Below are 14,728 nucleotides of genomic sequence, written 5' to 3'. Positions count from 1 at the left end.
TTATAAACAAAGAGTACAACAAAACAATCCCGACTACGAAAGTAAACTTCTTAGGGATCATTTAATCTGGATATTTAGGGATTCTGGATATTTCGATCACATACACCAGTGATCGTCATCAGCAGATAAACTCCATCAGCAGTTTATCTGCTGATGACGGTCAATGTGCATGTAATAGAAACATCCAGAATTTTTATATTTTTTTCCTCTGTATAATAAAAGGATTTATCCCTATTTAAACTGTTATTTGTACGTCATGGAAAGGCAGTGTGGTCTTCAAAAATACCTACAATATAAACAAAAAGCAAAACGTAACTCACCTAAGTACAAAAGTAAACTTCTTATAGATTATTTAACGTTAGTTTCGTGAAAAGTATAAAATTATTACTCCGAGCCCTGAAATAGAAAATACCCAATCTTTTGTTAATTTCTAGGAAATAATAGTAGAAAAGTCAATCTTGCAAGTTCTGCCTTTTTTTAAACGAAATTTCCAATTTTATAAAATATTGTGATGAGAAGCAATTATGCAGATATTATTCTCAAGAGATTGATAGGAAATAATTATTTCCTAACAATCTCTTTAGGAAATAATTATGGAAGTCATCCTGGCAAATTCTCGTTTTTCTTAAAAAAAAAATTCCTAAGGCACTTAAAGGCTCGAAATGAAAATAGAGAAACGTTTAAAAATTGTAGTTCAGACTTTAATGAAATTTGAGAAAAACGCTTTTTTTGTGAAAACACTAATGAATGTCCAAGTATTTCGGCTTCATATCCGGAAACCTTTACCAACGGAAAAAAAAGAGAGAACAAAAATTAAACTAGACTTAACAAATAAACAAATCTTAGGAAATAGCATAAAAATATTAGAAAACACGCAAGCGCTGCACAAAGAAAAAAAACCCGAATAAAGCTTATATGAATAAGTTGCTCTTGTGGAAAGCTTTATGTAGACAACACACAGCAGAATCTAGAAAAGAGACTCAAGCAATACGAAACACCAATGAATTCCTCCTTAAAGTGTAAAAAAAAGACCAGAAACGCTCACTTCAGCGATCGCGGACATTTATTTGACCTTCCGCACCATAGTATATGGTTCTGATATTACGATGAAAATATCAAAAACATATAGTTTATCGCACGTGTGTTCCTGTGGTTCTTCTTTTTTCTTTGAATGCGTTTCTGTGTTTTCCTCCTCTTTTATGTTGTTATCTAGTTTGTTTAATCTATTTCAATTTATATTTTCTCTTTTTTCCCCATTGATAAAGGCTTCCCGATGCGAAGCCGAAATGTCCGGATATTTATCAGGATTAACACAAAAGTTTTTAGTTTTTTTTAGTTCGCTGTCTTAGATGTTTTACCCGGTTTTATAGTTGTATCTCATTTAAGTATAAATGAGAAGGCAGTGTGCTCTAATAGATTATTTATCAACCAGGAGCCATATTTGGATCTTCACCAAACTTGTAGGCAAGAAAGAGTATCCTAGTTATGCCTTTTTGGATCAAAATTTACAGATCTCACCTTAATAGGGGTAGGAAAGGAGAGAAGGATCCCTCAACACTTATTATCAGGGTATCTACCAGAAGTGATAGTTGGGCATTGACCAAACACAATTGAAAATAACAGTTTGTTTCCTAGTCAGACCTTTTAGGGATAAGAACCCGATACAACCTCTGTAGACGACGGAAAGGATCCCTATATTCTTTTCATCATGATACCTGAGAAAAGAGGTTGTTGGATCTCAACTAAACTTGGCGGAAAGTAAGAATAAGTGTTCTTTTGTTCGTAAATAGTACTTTTTGGACATCCATATCTGGTTTAATCTCTTTGGGCGAGGGGAGGAGGCTCCCAGATTCTTGTTATTAGAACATCTAGGAAATAGTTATCAGATCCCAACTAACTTTGTTGGAATTGAGAGTATGTGTCTCAGTCAGCTCTTTGCATTTCACAGTCATATTTCATTTCCCCAGGGGGAGGGAGAGATTCCCTAAATTTCCGAAATTAGGAGATCTGCCATTGGGAATAGCCGGATATCAACTGAACTTTACAGGAAGCAAGAATCTAATAGGGATGGAAAGTGGCGAGTAAAGCTACTAGGTTTCCTCAGAATCCACCATTCCATGATGGACCAACGGGAATGCAGGGTGCAAACTGTGAAATTTATCCTTCATGGCCATCTTTGAACAGGTCCCTCTGCTTGAAAATTGCATATATACTGTTTTGAACATCATTTATTATATTCTGAATAGCGTCAACTACACTTCTAAAACACATTCTGGGTACCCCTTCAGAAATTCAAAGCAGAAGATCGAAGTACCTGCGAAAATTACGAGCAAAAAGGTAAGAAATGTGGCAAAGTTTGGGCATTCCAATCGATTATTTTTCCTAATTAAAAGAAGATTCACATATTCTTTAACTTTCAGACACCCCCCATCTCCCCCCCCCCCCAAAAAAAAAATCAGCCACAATTTCTCTGATCTTCTGAAAGAGCGACTTGATATTTGAAATAGGGCCGACATTTCAAAATTCTTAATATGTGTAGTTTTAATTTAAAAACTCACCAGTTGCCAAACATTGAAAGCTGTTCTTCTTCTTCTTCTATTTAACAGCAGGTAGGCTTTTCAGTAGTACTATTTAGCCCTTTTCCTTTTGCTTCGCTCTGTGGGCTAAAGGGCTACTGACTTGTTGCCATATATTGCCTAATTTTTAATAGAAATTTTCAGATATCATTCAGTAGATATTTTGAATCTAGGAGTTCAATTATGAGATGGTAGATGTCGATTTCTATGCTCTGTGTGCAGGTACAGTTGGCTAGGCTCTTGGCTGATAGTGAGATTTTGTGGTGTTTGAAGCATTTTAACACTTTATAAAGCAAGGTATGTTGTGCAGACGTCAGCATATTACATTCAAATAGGCAATGGTCAATTGTTTCATTATTCATATTACAATGCCTGCAAAGAGGGGACAGGGGAATTGAACCACTTGAATTAGGAAACTTATACGAGAATGCAAGAAAATTTAGACCATTTGTTCCAGAATGAATTCTATGGTAAATTTTAGAAAATATTTATTGGGAAAGGGAGAAAGGATTATTTTTATTAAAATTAATATCTGCTAGCCTCCATCGGTAAACATCTCTAATCAGGATCGGTCTCCCACTTGGCTGATCAATATTTATAGCATTTTCTGCTATTTCATTAACCTCATGATTATCGCTTATACCAGAGTGGACAGGAATATACTAAAAATACGTTCCTACGCCACTTGAAGCAACTTTATCTATAATACTGAGACAAAGATAAGTGTCAATGTCCAACTTATACTGAGGAGCTGAAGCCAGCAACTCAAGGCTTGATAAAGAGTCGGAATATACTATAATATTATTGGAATTTGCAATCAAACGTTGGTTTTCCTTAAGGTGTTTTAATGCCATGATTATGGCATTTAACTCAGCAGACATTATAGATACATTATTATATAATCTCTCGCCCATTGCAATTTTCAGGTGAGCAAGGAATACACCACTTGCCACCTTCTCATTCATTTTTGACCTATCAACAAATATTTGGAAGGAGTTTTTATAAGTAATTGTATTAAATTCAGCAATTTTTTTCTGGACAAAAGAAATGGGGGTTAGATCTTTATTCCACTTTGAGGAATCAGTATTTATTATGGGAATTGACCAATTCTATGGAGGAAAAGTAGGTGCAATAGACTTTGCTGGTACAGTGAACTTCTTCTGAATATTGGCATACTCATCTGCAATGCCTCTATACATGGCTGGATTTCTTAACCAAGTATGTAGGGTGTGTGAGCTATTTGGAATACGTGAGCTAATTTGAGCTAATATTGGCATACTCATCTGCAATGCCTCTATACATGGCTGGATTTCTTAACCAATTATGTAGGGTGTGTGAGCTATTTGATTCAATTTTTGTAAGATGTTTCGTCAAGAGAAAGCTACGTCTCTTCCTTATTGTTGTTAATCCACTCTCTATAGGCAGGAACTTGGTGCTTGTGGGTTTCCTAAGACCAAATATCAGACGTATTATATCATTTTGTGTTGTTCCAATTTTTTGCATCTGGGTCTTTGCACATGCACCATAGACGATGAGCCTATAGTCAATATGGGGTCTTATATGTGATTTGTAAAACTGGAATAAGGTTTTCTCCTTACAGCCCAAGGGTGTGGAAAAAAGTCCTTGTAGTATATTTGTTTTTCTATAGGATTATTTTACCGTGTTTGTGATGTTGAGGTGGAAATTAAGTTTTTAGCCAAGCATGAGACCTAGGTAATTAATATGATTATCTTCTGGAATAGTTGTTCCATTTAGAGTTAGTTTTGCATTAACATGGTTCCGCTAACGGTGAAATTGGATTATTTTTGACTTGGTAGGTGCAATGGGTAAATCTGAATCTTGAGAGAATTTTTCAAATTAGAAAAGTGACTTTTGCAGATTTGACTGTGCTATCTCAAAGGTATTGTCAGATGACCATAGCACCAGATCGTCAGCATATTGTAGATTCGTGTGGGGGAGGTTCATGTCCCAGAGATATAGGGCGAAAAGGAGGCAACTGAGGACTGCTCCCTGAGGTAGGCCTTTGGTTATTGTCTTTTGGGGTGAAGAGGCTGAACCAACACAAACAATGAAACTTCGCACTTCTATGAAAGAAGTGCGATTTTTATTTTATGAAAGATACTAGCTTGGGGGGTAGTCAAAGATTTGCAAGTTTATTTCTAAATATGTGGTGGTTCACATTTTCATATGCCCCTTCCATATATAAGAAAGCTACAATTAGGACTTTATTTTTTTTAGAATGATTCATTTATTGCATTTGTTAGCAAAATAAAAGCATCTGTTGAGGAGTGGTATTTCCTGAATCCAGTTTGAGTGTGAGGGATCATATTATTTTTTTCAACAAACCAGAGGAGTCTGTAATAGATAATTTTCTCCATTATTTTCCCCATCACAGGAGTAATCATTATGGGCCTATAGGACTCGGGATTATCTTTGGGTTTATTTTTCTTTAGGATTGGTAGGAGGGACGAAAATTTCCATATATTGGGGAACATAGAAGATGCCCAAGGGTGATTATAATTGTTTCGCAGTTCCTGATTGTAATGAAGGGGCGAGATTCTTAATCCAAGTAGGGTGTATATTGTCATAGCTGCCGCTAGTTTTGGTCCTAATATGATGTATTGCATTATTCATTTCCTGGATTGAAAATGGACTAGTTATATACTCGGATCCTGGGCGTGGTAACTTGGGTTCATAGGAATTGGGGACATTTTGCTTCGATTATTTGATGTTAGCTTATTAACAAATAGAGTTGCAAATAGCTTAGCTTTTTCATTATCATTGTCATAATGGGTATTATTATGTATAGGCTCTTACAGGTGTTGGTTGGAGGAATTCTTTTTCCCACAGATGTGGCTTATGAATTTACGTATACTTGGCTCATGTGTCTCTCTGGAGAGATTATTTGCAAAATTATTCCAGTATTTATATTAAGCATCTATTATATGTCCTTTTTAGATTAGATTCTGCTTGTAATTTTTTTAAATATGTAGAAGGTGATGGTTTTTATATGAATGCTCTCCTAGCTGCCTTCTTTATTCTCCATTTATTTTGGCACTCATTTGTCCACCATGCTTTGGGAATGTGTTTAGGAAAGGTTTTTTTTGTGTTTTATCCTGGGGATATCTTGATTAGGTGTATTTATTTGTAAATATGCCAAGATTTCAGCAAGTGTGTCAACTACTGTGTTTGAGATTCATGAATTTTGGGTGAGACTTGCACTTTCATCATTTAGCTTATTTTGGAACAGACACCAAATAGGTTTAATGATGATATATTTTGAGGTGTGTGATCGGGTTTCAGCATGTTCATTTAGGGAGCAAACTATAGCAAAGTGGTCAGTACATAGACTATCAATTTTATTTATACAAATTTTATTCAAAATATTTAAAGACACAATTTGTAGGTCAATTGTAGAGAATCTGCCACTTTTGGGGTTGAAATATGTATTCAGGTTTGGAGGGGTAGCAACAGCTAATTCAATATTGTTTGAAGTCATATTCTCAATCAATTTACCAGCTATATTTGCTGGTTTATTCCCTCACAAAAGGCTGTGAGCATTGAAATCTCCGCAAATAATGATATGATGAATAATGATAATGATTAGAATTATTTATATAATTAAAGAAATCCATGGCATCTGTAGTTTGGCCATTAGGGTTATAAAAGCTTATTATGTAGGTTTTTGTATTATTCAGCCAAACACTGATACCAATTACATCAACATCATTTGAAAAATCTGGAAAGTTAATGCCACAGAATTTTATATTATTTTTAACTATTTAAGCTACTCCACCTCCTTTTCTTTCTGATGATCTATCCTTTCTCAGGATAGTATATCCCAGAGACTTAATTTGTTGATTTTGGGTTAAATGAGTTTCCTGGAGGCAAGCAATATTAATGGAATTATTATTCATAAAAGATATTAGTTCATTTAGCTTATTTTCTGTGAGTGATCTTACGTTCTACTGGAGTATTGATATGTGTAGATGATTTATTCTTCAAATATTTATGCGTCAATGCTCAGCTTTGAAAAATGTACAACAAGATCTTTTTTGCTTGAACTTGCGTATTACGGCGGACATAGATTTTTTGCTGGATCTGCAGTTATTTGGGTTTTTCCTATCTTACGCTTGTTAATGGTTTAATGTGCATTACAAGGTAGAATGAATAATCATATATTTGGGGATTGCATGTTTGGTTGTGCATCCTGTATGTCAGTTAAGGAATTTTTGGTAGTGTTTCTGGGTTGTTTCTTCTTGAGAGGGGGGGCCAGGCTGACCTCATCTCACCGGGCAAGGAGGCTTGTTGACTTGGTGATTCCTTCTGACAGGGATGTGAGCTAGGTGGCTTAGAGCATGGTGTTTTAGACGGGGTACTTGATGCATTGGGGGCGATTGACTTGGGGGTTTTGGTTGGTTTCATTACGGGCTTTATGTGGTATTGTTGGACAGCATGTGCTTCCATTGCTGCAAAGGGGTATGGAATGGCCTTCTCTGTTGCTATTTGGAGTGTAAGTGCTCTTTTCTTATATGCAGGGCATAGTGATTTATTGGTAGATTCATGTGGGCCTTTGCAATTGATACATGTAGGCTGAGTGCTGTTGCAAGTTATCAACTCTTTAGTATAGAATGCTATACAATTACTACACTCTAGGAGAATTTCATTGCATTTGTTTGTTGTGTGTCCCAGTTTGAGACACTTCTGACACTGGATAGGCTTTGGTTTGTATTCCTTGTGCGGTTTGATTTGCCCAAATAGGAATAACTTTTCAGGGATATTAATTTTTTCCTTCAGTGTAAATAAGAAGGATCTACTTGTTTTTAGGCCCTTAGAGTTAGGTTTACCAAGTTGGGTAACATCTTCAACTGGGATTGTGTTGCCAGCCCTATCTGAGAGCCCTTCTTTTAACTCATGAATGGGTATTTCTGGGGGAACATTATAAACTACTATTTGTGTTGGAGGTTCTTTTGGGTTTCATTTGGATGTATTGATTATGGTATTCAGAAAGGAAATTATATTAATTATTGTTTCTGCTGATTATTTATCTTAGACAGCTATTACCAGAGATCTACCACAATGAACATTAACAGAGAACTTTGATTTTATCAGTTTGAAAATTGTGACTCTTATTGCAGTAATTTTTTTTATTTCAAAGAGGGTAATAGGAGAAATTTTATAATAAATTCCTAAGTTTTGGGAGGGAGGATCTTGGGCAGGGAGGGGGTAAATGCTTTTGATTGCGGAGATTTTTTTCCTTTTTTTAAGAGCTTCTAGAAAGGACCTCTTGAAACCCATTATCATCATTTATAGTGACATTAGCCCCTACACTGATCATTGTCCTATTCTCAGAATTGGAGCTATCATGTGAACTTTGTGATAGTGAGCTTGACCAGCCAATATGGGTATCAGTTTCACTGGTATTGGGGTGGGATCTGGGGGGACTTTTATTTTTGAGGACTTCTAATCATTGTCTATTGGAAAAAGCTTTAAACTAAAAAAAAAAACTAAAACAAGAAAGGGTAATACAATGATAACAAACCGTCTGCACTCTACTATGGGGAAAGTTTCAGGATAAAAAAAACACCACAGTATGGCCCTGAGGAGGATTTGAGCACAATTCGTTCAGTACAACTACTGATTAATTGAGATAATAATTCACAAGAAATTTAGTTTAAATTTCTATAAATGTTGTTATAGTCATTAATCTTGGCACACTAATGTTGCCAAGTTGCCACTGTTGCCACTACTGTTGTCTTCTTTTTTTGTCGGATATAAGCTTACTACCGACAAATTGCAATCACTCAAGGGCACACCAGCATTTCTGGCCGACGACCCGCAAGCAGGTAAATCTAACCTACAGTGAACGCCATTCAAGAGCGTAAAAGTTTGAATAAATTTGAAAATAATTCAACGAAAATTAAAAGGAGAATCCAAATATTTTGCAAACCTAGTAAAAATTGTTAGCTATGAAATTTGAATCATGTACTGTCACTCACCAGTGTTTTATCGCAGCATACTTTTGAATGTCACTTGGGTAAAAGAGACCCAACTGCTGCTAAAAAAAAAAAAAAAATGCTAAGACAAACCTTTCTTTTGAAACACCAATGTCTTGGAACAGGAACTGTATTTCTGTATGCCTTCAAAAGAACTAGGAGCTTTGGATCCTTGGCTGTAACATCGTGCATTTCCACTACATCCGGACGCATGGCTGCTTGCTTCAGTTCTGCTACGGTCATCCTCGTCAACTTCTTAAGCTTTCGTTTTGACAGCTTTGGCTTATCATCAGCCTATAAGGCAGAAACAAAACTGATATAAATTAAATGAGAAGAAATAAATATTTAATGTCAAAACACATTAATTCCTTGGTGATATACTTCTGATCTTGGCAATGAGATAATTACCAGCAGTAGGATATTTACCCCTTAAAGCAGAAACAATTTTTTTGGAGACAGCATTGCTCCATAAAGGAAGATAAGACAAATGACCTCATATTCATCCCCTGAAAAGGTGATGGTAGCCCTCAATAGGGTATGGTATCAGTGTCATGTGGTACCCGATGCATTCCTGCCGTTCTTTTTTTTAATAGTAAAAAAATAGTATGAAAGTATTTAAATTGTTTTAAGTTAAGTCGATTTTGATAATTTACATATTTTGACACAAAATGAGCAGTAGAAAAAAAAATGGTCAGACAATAGATATGAAGATTCCATGGGATTGGAATAACATTACAATGCACAAAATAAAACAGAATATGAATTCCACGGCAGGCACACAGTCACAAGCAGGGGAAGGCCCATGGGGCTCAAACCCCCTCCCTCATTCTGGAGGACTCGTTTTGCATAACTGTGTAACAGAAAATTAACTAAAATCTTCGCATTTACTAATAGCACCGTTTCTTTTGTTTTCTGTCATTGAAACACTCGATACTACGAATTTGATGAAATTTGGAAAAAAAGAGACCTAAATTGTAGTGTTTCATCCAAACTTCACTCAATGGTAAATTATATCTAAATTCATAATAATCGTATGGAAATGATGGAAAAAAATATAATGCTGAAGATCCTCCATTGAATGAAAGAGACGTTTCTAACATTACACTTTACATTAACATAATTTTTGTGTCAACAAAGAGTACTTTGGCGTCATCAATTACCTCACACATTGTTACATTATTGACAAAAGCTTTTCTTCGGCTCTGTAATACAGAACGAATATAAACGCCACAAATTCTGCGAAGACTCCACGGCAAACAGCCTTATGACGCACTATGTTGCCATATTAAGTAAAAAATTTTACTTAATTTCACCACTTCCAGACTTCCAGATACTTTTTCACCACTTCCAGATTCTCTTGTGATTGGCACAGATGCCCAAGTCCATGACTGGTTAGACGAACACAGCTATGCCTTTCCTCCATTTGCCTTGATCCCGAAGGTTCAGAATTCTGAGAACTGCCAAATAACACAAATTGCTCCGAAATGGCCACGCCAAGCATGGTACACGAGCCTTCTCAACCTGCTAATAGACTTGCCTATACCCCTCGGAGCTACCCCAATAAAAAAAAAAATCTAAATTTACACGACTGGAAGTTATCGAGCACGGGCTCAAAAACAGAGGATTTTCTCAGGAGTCAGCCCGTACAAGTGCCCGGCCCCAGTGGCGATCTACCATCGAACTGTACAATAGAAAGTGGCAAGTGTTTGTGGGTAGGTGTAGTGAAAGGAAGATTAATCCGTTCGAAGCCAATGCTCAGACAGTAGCAGAATTCATGATACACCTAAAGGCTAGTCAAAACCTTGCGCCATCAACAATAAAATGTTTTGAAGCAGCAATATGCAGAATGCTACAGGACGAGATATCAGTAAATATACTTGTTTGACGAAAATGATACAGAATTTTTGTCACGAAACACCGCGAACTCACCAAGATGTTTCTGCCTGGGATCTGGGTCGTGTCCTTAAGTTTTTAAAATCTCCTCGATTTCTTGACTTGTCGAATATCAGTATGAAAGATCTTACTGTTAAGACGGTATTCACTACTGCTATAGCATCGGGTCGTCAAAGGAGTGAAATTCAAGCCTTGTCCTTCAGTGCGGCACAATTTTCTGAAAATTTAGCAACTCTTAGATTTCTTCCTTCGTTTAGAACCAAGACCTTAAAACCTCATACCCTCTCCTATTTTTCTACCAGCGTTACATACAGATCCAACCCTGCGTCCAGTGAGGATATTATCGACCTACGCAAAACGAACGGCAAACGTGGCCATCAGAAATGAGAGAAAGATATTCTTAATTCCTTTTTCTAAGTTGTCACCATGAGAAGTTGCAGTGGGAACTATTTCTTCTTGGATAAAAATAGGTCATAAATATGGCATACGATACAGCAAAAGAAAATCGTAAAAAAGGGAAAGCACATGACACAAGATCAATGGCGGCGTCATGTGTGCTATCAAAATCTGTACCTGCTGCTGATATAATAAGTGCTGCTGGCTGGTCATAGCCAACCCTCAGGGCAATAGTCCTTCCCCGCTTATGGAGGGCTATGGAGTAATACGAGATTTAGTTCAAACCGAAAACTGATTATATTCTAGATGCGTCATAAGGCTGTTTGCCGTGGGGTCTTCGCAGAATTTGTGGTGTTTATCTTCGTTCTATATTACAAAACCGAAGAAAAGCTTTTGTCAATAATGTACCAATGTGTGAGGTAAGTATAGGCAAGCCAAACTGAACTTTCGTTCGAAAGTTCGGCTTTTGCTGGCAATTAGTGAATGAATTGAGTTGAACCCAACTTAATAAAATACAACATTGCAACAAAATATTACTCCCCAAACAGAGAACTAGGCTCAGATTCAGTGACGTAAGGAACATAAGAATTAACCCTTAAACACAAACAAGAGGTAAATAAATAAATAAAAAGGACAAAACAACAAAATTAGAAAAGGGAAGACTGGACATAAAAAATATGTTGAATAAGCAGGTCAGATGCTAGCTTCACTATGGGCAAATAACCGAATAACAATAAAAAAATTATGATATACCTATGCTCCATCACCAAAAACTCAATAAATAACAATTAATATTTTCTTTTTCAAAATATGCTGATTATGTTCAAATGGTTCAGTTGGGATTTTGTCTGTCAATTGATGTTTCTTTGGGATAAGCGGTATTCGATATCTCACTGAGAACCTATACCTTACGGAATTAAAAAACGAAGTTGATATGCCCTAGAATGCCTAAGAAACAGAAAATGAGGCCAAATCAACAGAAACCTCTCATAGAAAAAGTTAGCTGGGCTCTACTCAAAATGCAATATTGCAATTTTGACATATTTTAGAAGTTTTATTTCTAAAGTATTTAAGAAAAACATAAGCTCGTCTCCAATATATTTTTTAGCCTTATGGTCATTATAGGAATTCCCGGGTATTCTCAATGGTTCATTTTAGAGTCTCTTTAGTGACTTTATACACCTTCAAAAAGTATTTACATAATCAATTGTGCAGTAACTTAAATAAGATACAACCAAAGGGTAACAAATAATTCTCAGTTTTGAGAACAAAAACATTTGTTTTACATGGTGCATAGACCCAATATTTTGCACAAGTTTCACGCGTAAATGGTTAGTATGAATTCAGAATGATAGAAGTGGGAGAAGACCATCCCCCCCTCCCCTGTAGCTGTACGATTCGACTCTACGGCTCTTGTGCTCACGAAATTGGACCTTCTGGCATGAAGTTAATTGAACGCCACATTCTGAACGACTAAAAACCATAAACTCGGGTTTCAAAAAATTTGGTACTTTATTATTGAAGATGAACCAGTGGCTAACGAAGATTGGTTAGGATTTGTATTCAGCCGGAACTCTTGTGTCTTAGCATATAAATTATGAATATCCTAATTCTTAATGTAAGCACAATTAATTCAGGAAAATAGACAGACAACGCATATACTAAGAATTTAAAATGTTGTCAATGTTCCAGCAAAACAGTAGCAAGAGCAAAATTAGAAAAATATTATTCCATTTTCACTAAGAGTAACCAAGAGATTCCCAGTACTCCTCGGCCCTAGTTGCCATAATATTTTTTTTTACTTCATTTTAGCATTTTAACTTGTTCATTTTAGCCTATTTTTTTCTTCATTTTAGTGTTTCACTCGTACTTTCAGAAGAAACTAGGTCTATAAATCATTAACTAAATGGGATATTTACAAACCATTAAGCTGTTATTTACTTCTTATTATCAATCTTCTGAAGCGAAGGAGATGGATATACCTTGTTCACGTCCTTCGAATGCCTGAGGACCAACTTCCAAGAACCGTATACGAGTGGCACTCAGAGGGGAGGCGTAGAAGAGGTCGACCGAAACATGCCTTGAGACGACAGTACGACCGAGACCTGAGGACAGCAGAGCTGTCACTTCGACCGCATTTTGAGGACGTCACTACCACAGCTCCGTTCCGAGACGTCGGGCGAGGCTTTGTAGACGCCCTATGTACCACACCTAGCCCTGGAGGAACCAAGGTCTAAGGTAAGCTCTTATGTTTAGTTTGTTTTACTTGTTATTTAATTTTGTCTCTAAGTTTGACGAGGACAAGAAGTTAAGATTGACTATGTTCCTCACCAGTTTGTTGCTCTTCAATTACATTACTTAAAGTGTTCTAAGCGGTTTGATTTAAATCTTAATGACAAAAACAGCATTTTCATACCTTACAGAATTACCATGTGATGCCTATCTGTAATTTAATTTTTTACGATTTAACGATTCGTGGCTTTGACTAAAACGACAAGTTTAATACCATGAATTGAAATTTTTGAAAGCTTCGTAAAATTCGAATAACTACGACACCTGCGGTTCCCCAAAAAAGCGAAGGCTGACACTAAAAAAAAAAAAAAAAAAAAAAAAAAAAAAAAAAAAAAAAAAAAAAACTCATAGGTTTTCCTGGGTACAGCATTGATGAATAAGAAAAACATCCGTTAAACCAGGTTACGGCTATACTAAATGAACACTAGTTCTGGATCCTAATCTTCGAAGTACAGTCAGAAGTGCGAATCGTTTGTCAATCAAATACCTATAAGCGGACATATAGAAATTTTGCACCTAATATTTATTCAAATAACCCCCTCCACATTTTTTTAAGCACCCCCTCCCCCCACAAAAAAAATATAAAAAAATCGTGTGCTCATTTTGATTTATGATGTATAGACTTAAATCTTATTTTAAGTTTCGAATAATTTACATAACTGTTGGAAGTTTGGATGGAAATAATGTCATATATAATAGTAATCAGTTCAACAATAAACAATTGATTGAAGATGAGTTAACATTTTCACATGTTCATCAAAAGTGGGATGAGCCACCGTAATAAAAGTTGCTTACTACTGGACAAACCCGCAGTGTACTTACTCTGCGTCTTGTCTTACTATCATCGTCAGATTTTGGTGAAGCGCTATCGCCAAATTTTAAAAAGTTAATAACCTCCAAATGTCAAGGAATCAATCAAACTTATCCCTGAATAAAATTAAATAAAAAAAAACAGGTTTTTTTAACTGAAAGTAAGGAGCGACATTAAAACTTAAAACGAACAGAAATTCTTCCGTGTATAAAAGGAGCTGTCCCCTCCTCAACGCCTCGCTCTTGACGCTTAAGTTTTTTATTGTTTTAAAAAATAAAGTTGTGAGACAGAGTCAAACTTTAGCGTAAAGAGCGAGGCGTTGAGGAGGGGACAGCCCCTTTCATATACAAAATAGTTTCTGTTCCTTTAAGTTTTAATGTCACTCCTCACTTTCAGTTAAAAAAACTTATTTTTTTATTTAATTTCTGAAAGTTTTTGAATTAATGCAGGACATCTCATAAAAAATAAAAACGTAATATCTCAAATAGAAACAATCAAAAATATAAAAAAATATAAGACGAATATTAAATGAGGATAGTACATGGCTTCGTTCAATTGCTTAGTAATGACAGCTGCGTCTTCTTGTATTCCACCATTGGGGCTTAAGAGTGGAGTCAACTCAATTGACTTCATTCCTTACAAATAGCATATCTTGCTTAAAATGATTCAAAATTACTAAAAAAAAAGTATTTAATTGCTGACAAAACAGGAGTCGGATTTACTGATAACTATCAGAAATTTGGGGTTTGCTCAAACCACTATAG

At 35.9% G+C, this 14,728-nt stretch overlaps 1 protein-coding gene across 3 annotated transcripts in view; it reads right to left on the bottom strand.

The window, feature by feature from the left end:
• The window catches only part of Sf3b2 (splicing factor 3b subunit 2), a 92,456-nt gene that overhangs the window by 15,244 nt on the left and 62,484 nt on the right, over positions 1–14,728 (bottom strand). For all 3 annotated transcript variants that reach the window (XM_089091573.1, XM_089091575.1, XM_089091574.1), the window contains exon 6: positions 8,666–8,866. In XM_089091573.1, the coding sequence (XP_088947699.1) occupies positions 8,666–8,866 (201 nt within the window). The remainder of the gene's footprint in view (positions 1–8,665; positions 8,867–14,728) is intronic.

Source organism: Artemia sp. Qi Xiang Cuo, chromosome 7 (genome assembly GCF_049724085.1).
Source record: "Artemia sp. Qi Xiang Cuo chromosome 7, ASM4972408v1, whole genome shotgun sequence".
NCBI classification, from domain to species: Eukaryota; Metazoa; Arthropoda; class Branchiopoda; order Anostraca; family Artemiidae; genus Artemia; species Artemia sp. Qi Xiang Cuo.
This window is presented reverse-complemented; position numbering and strand designations above follow the sequence as displayed.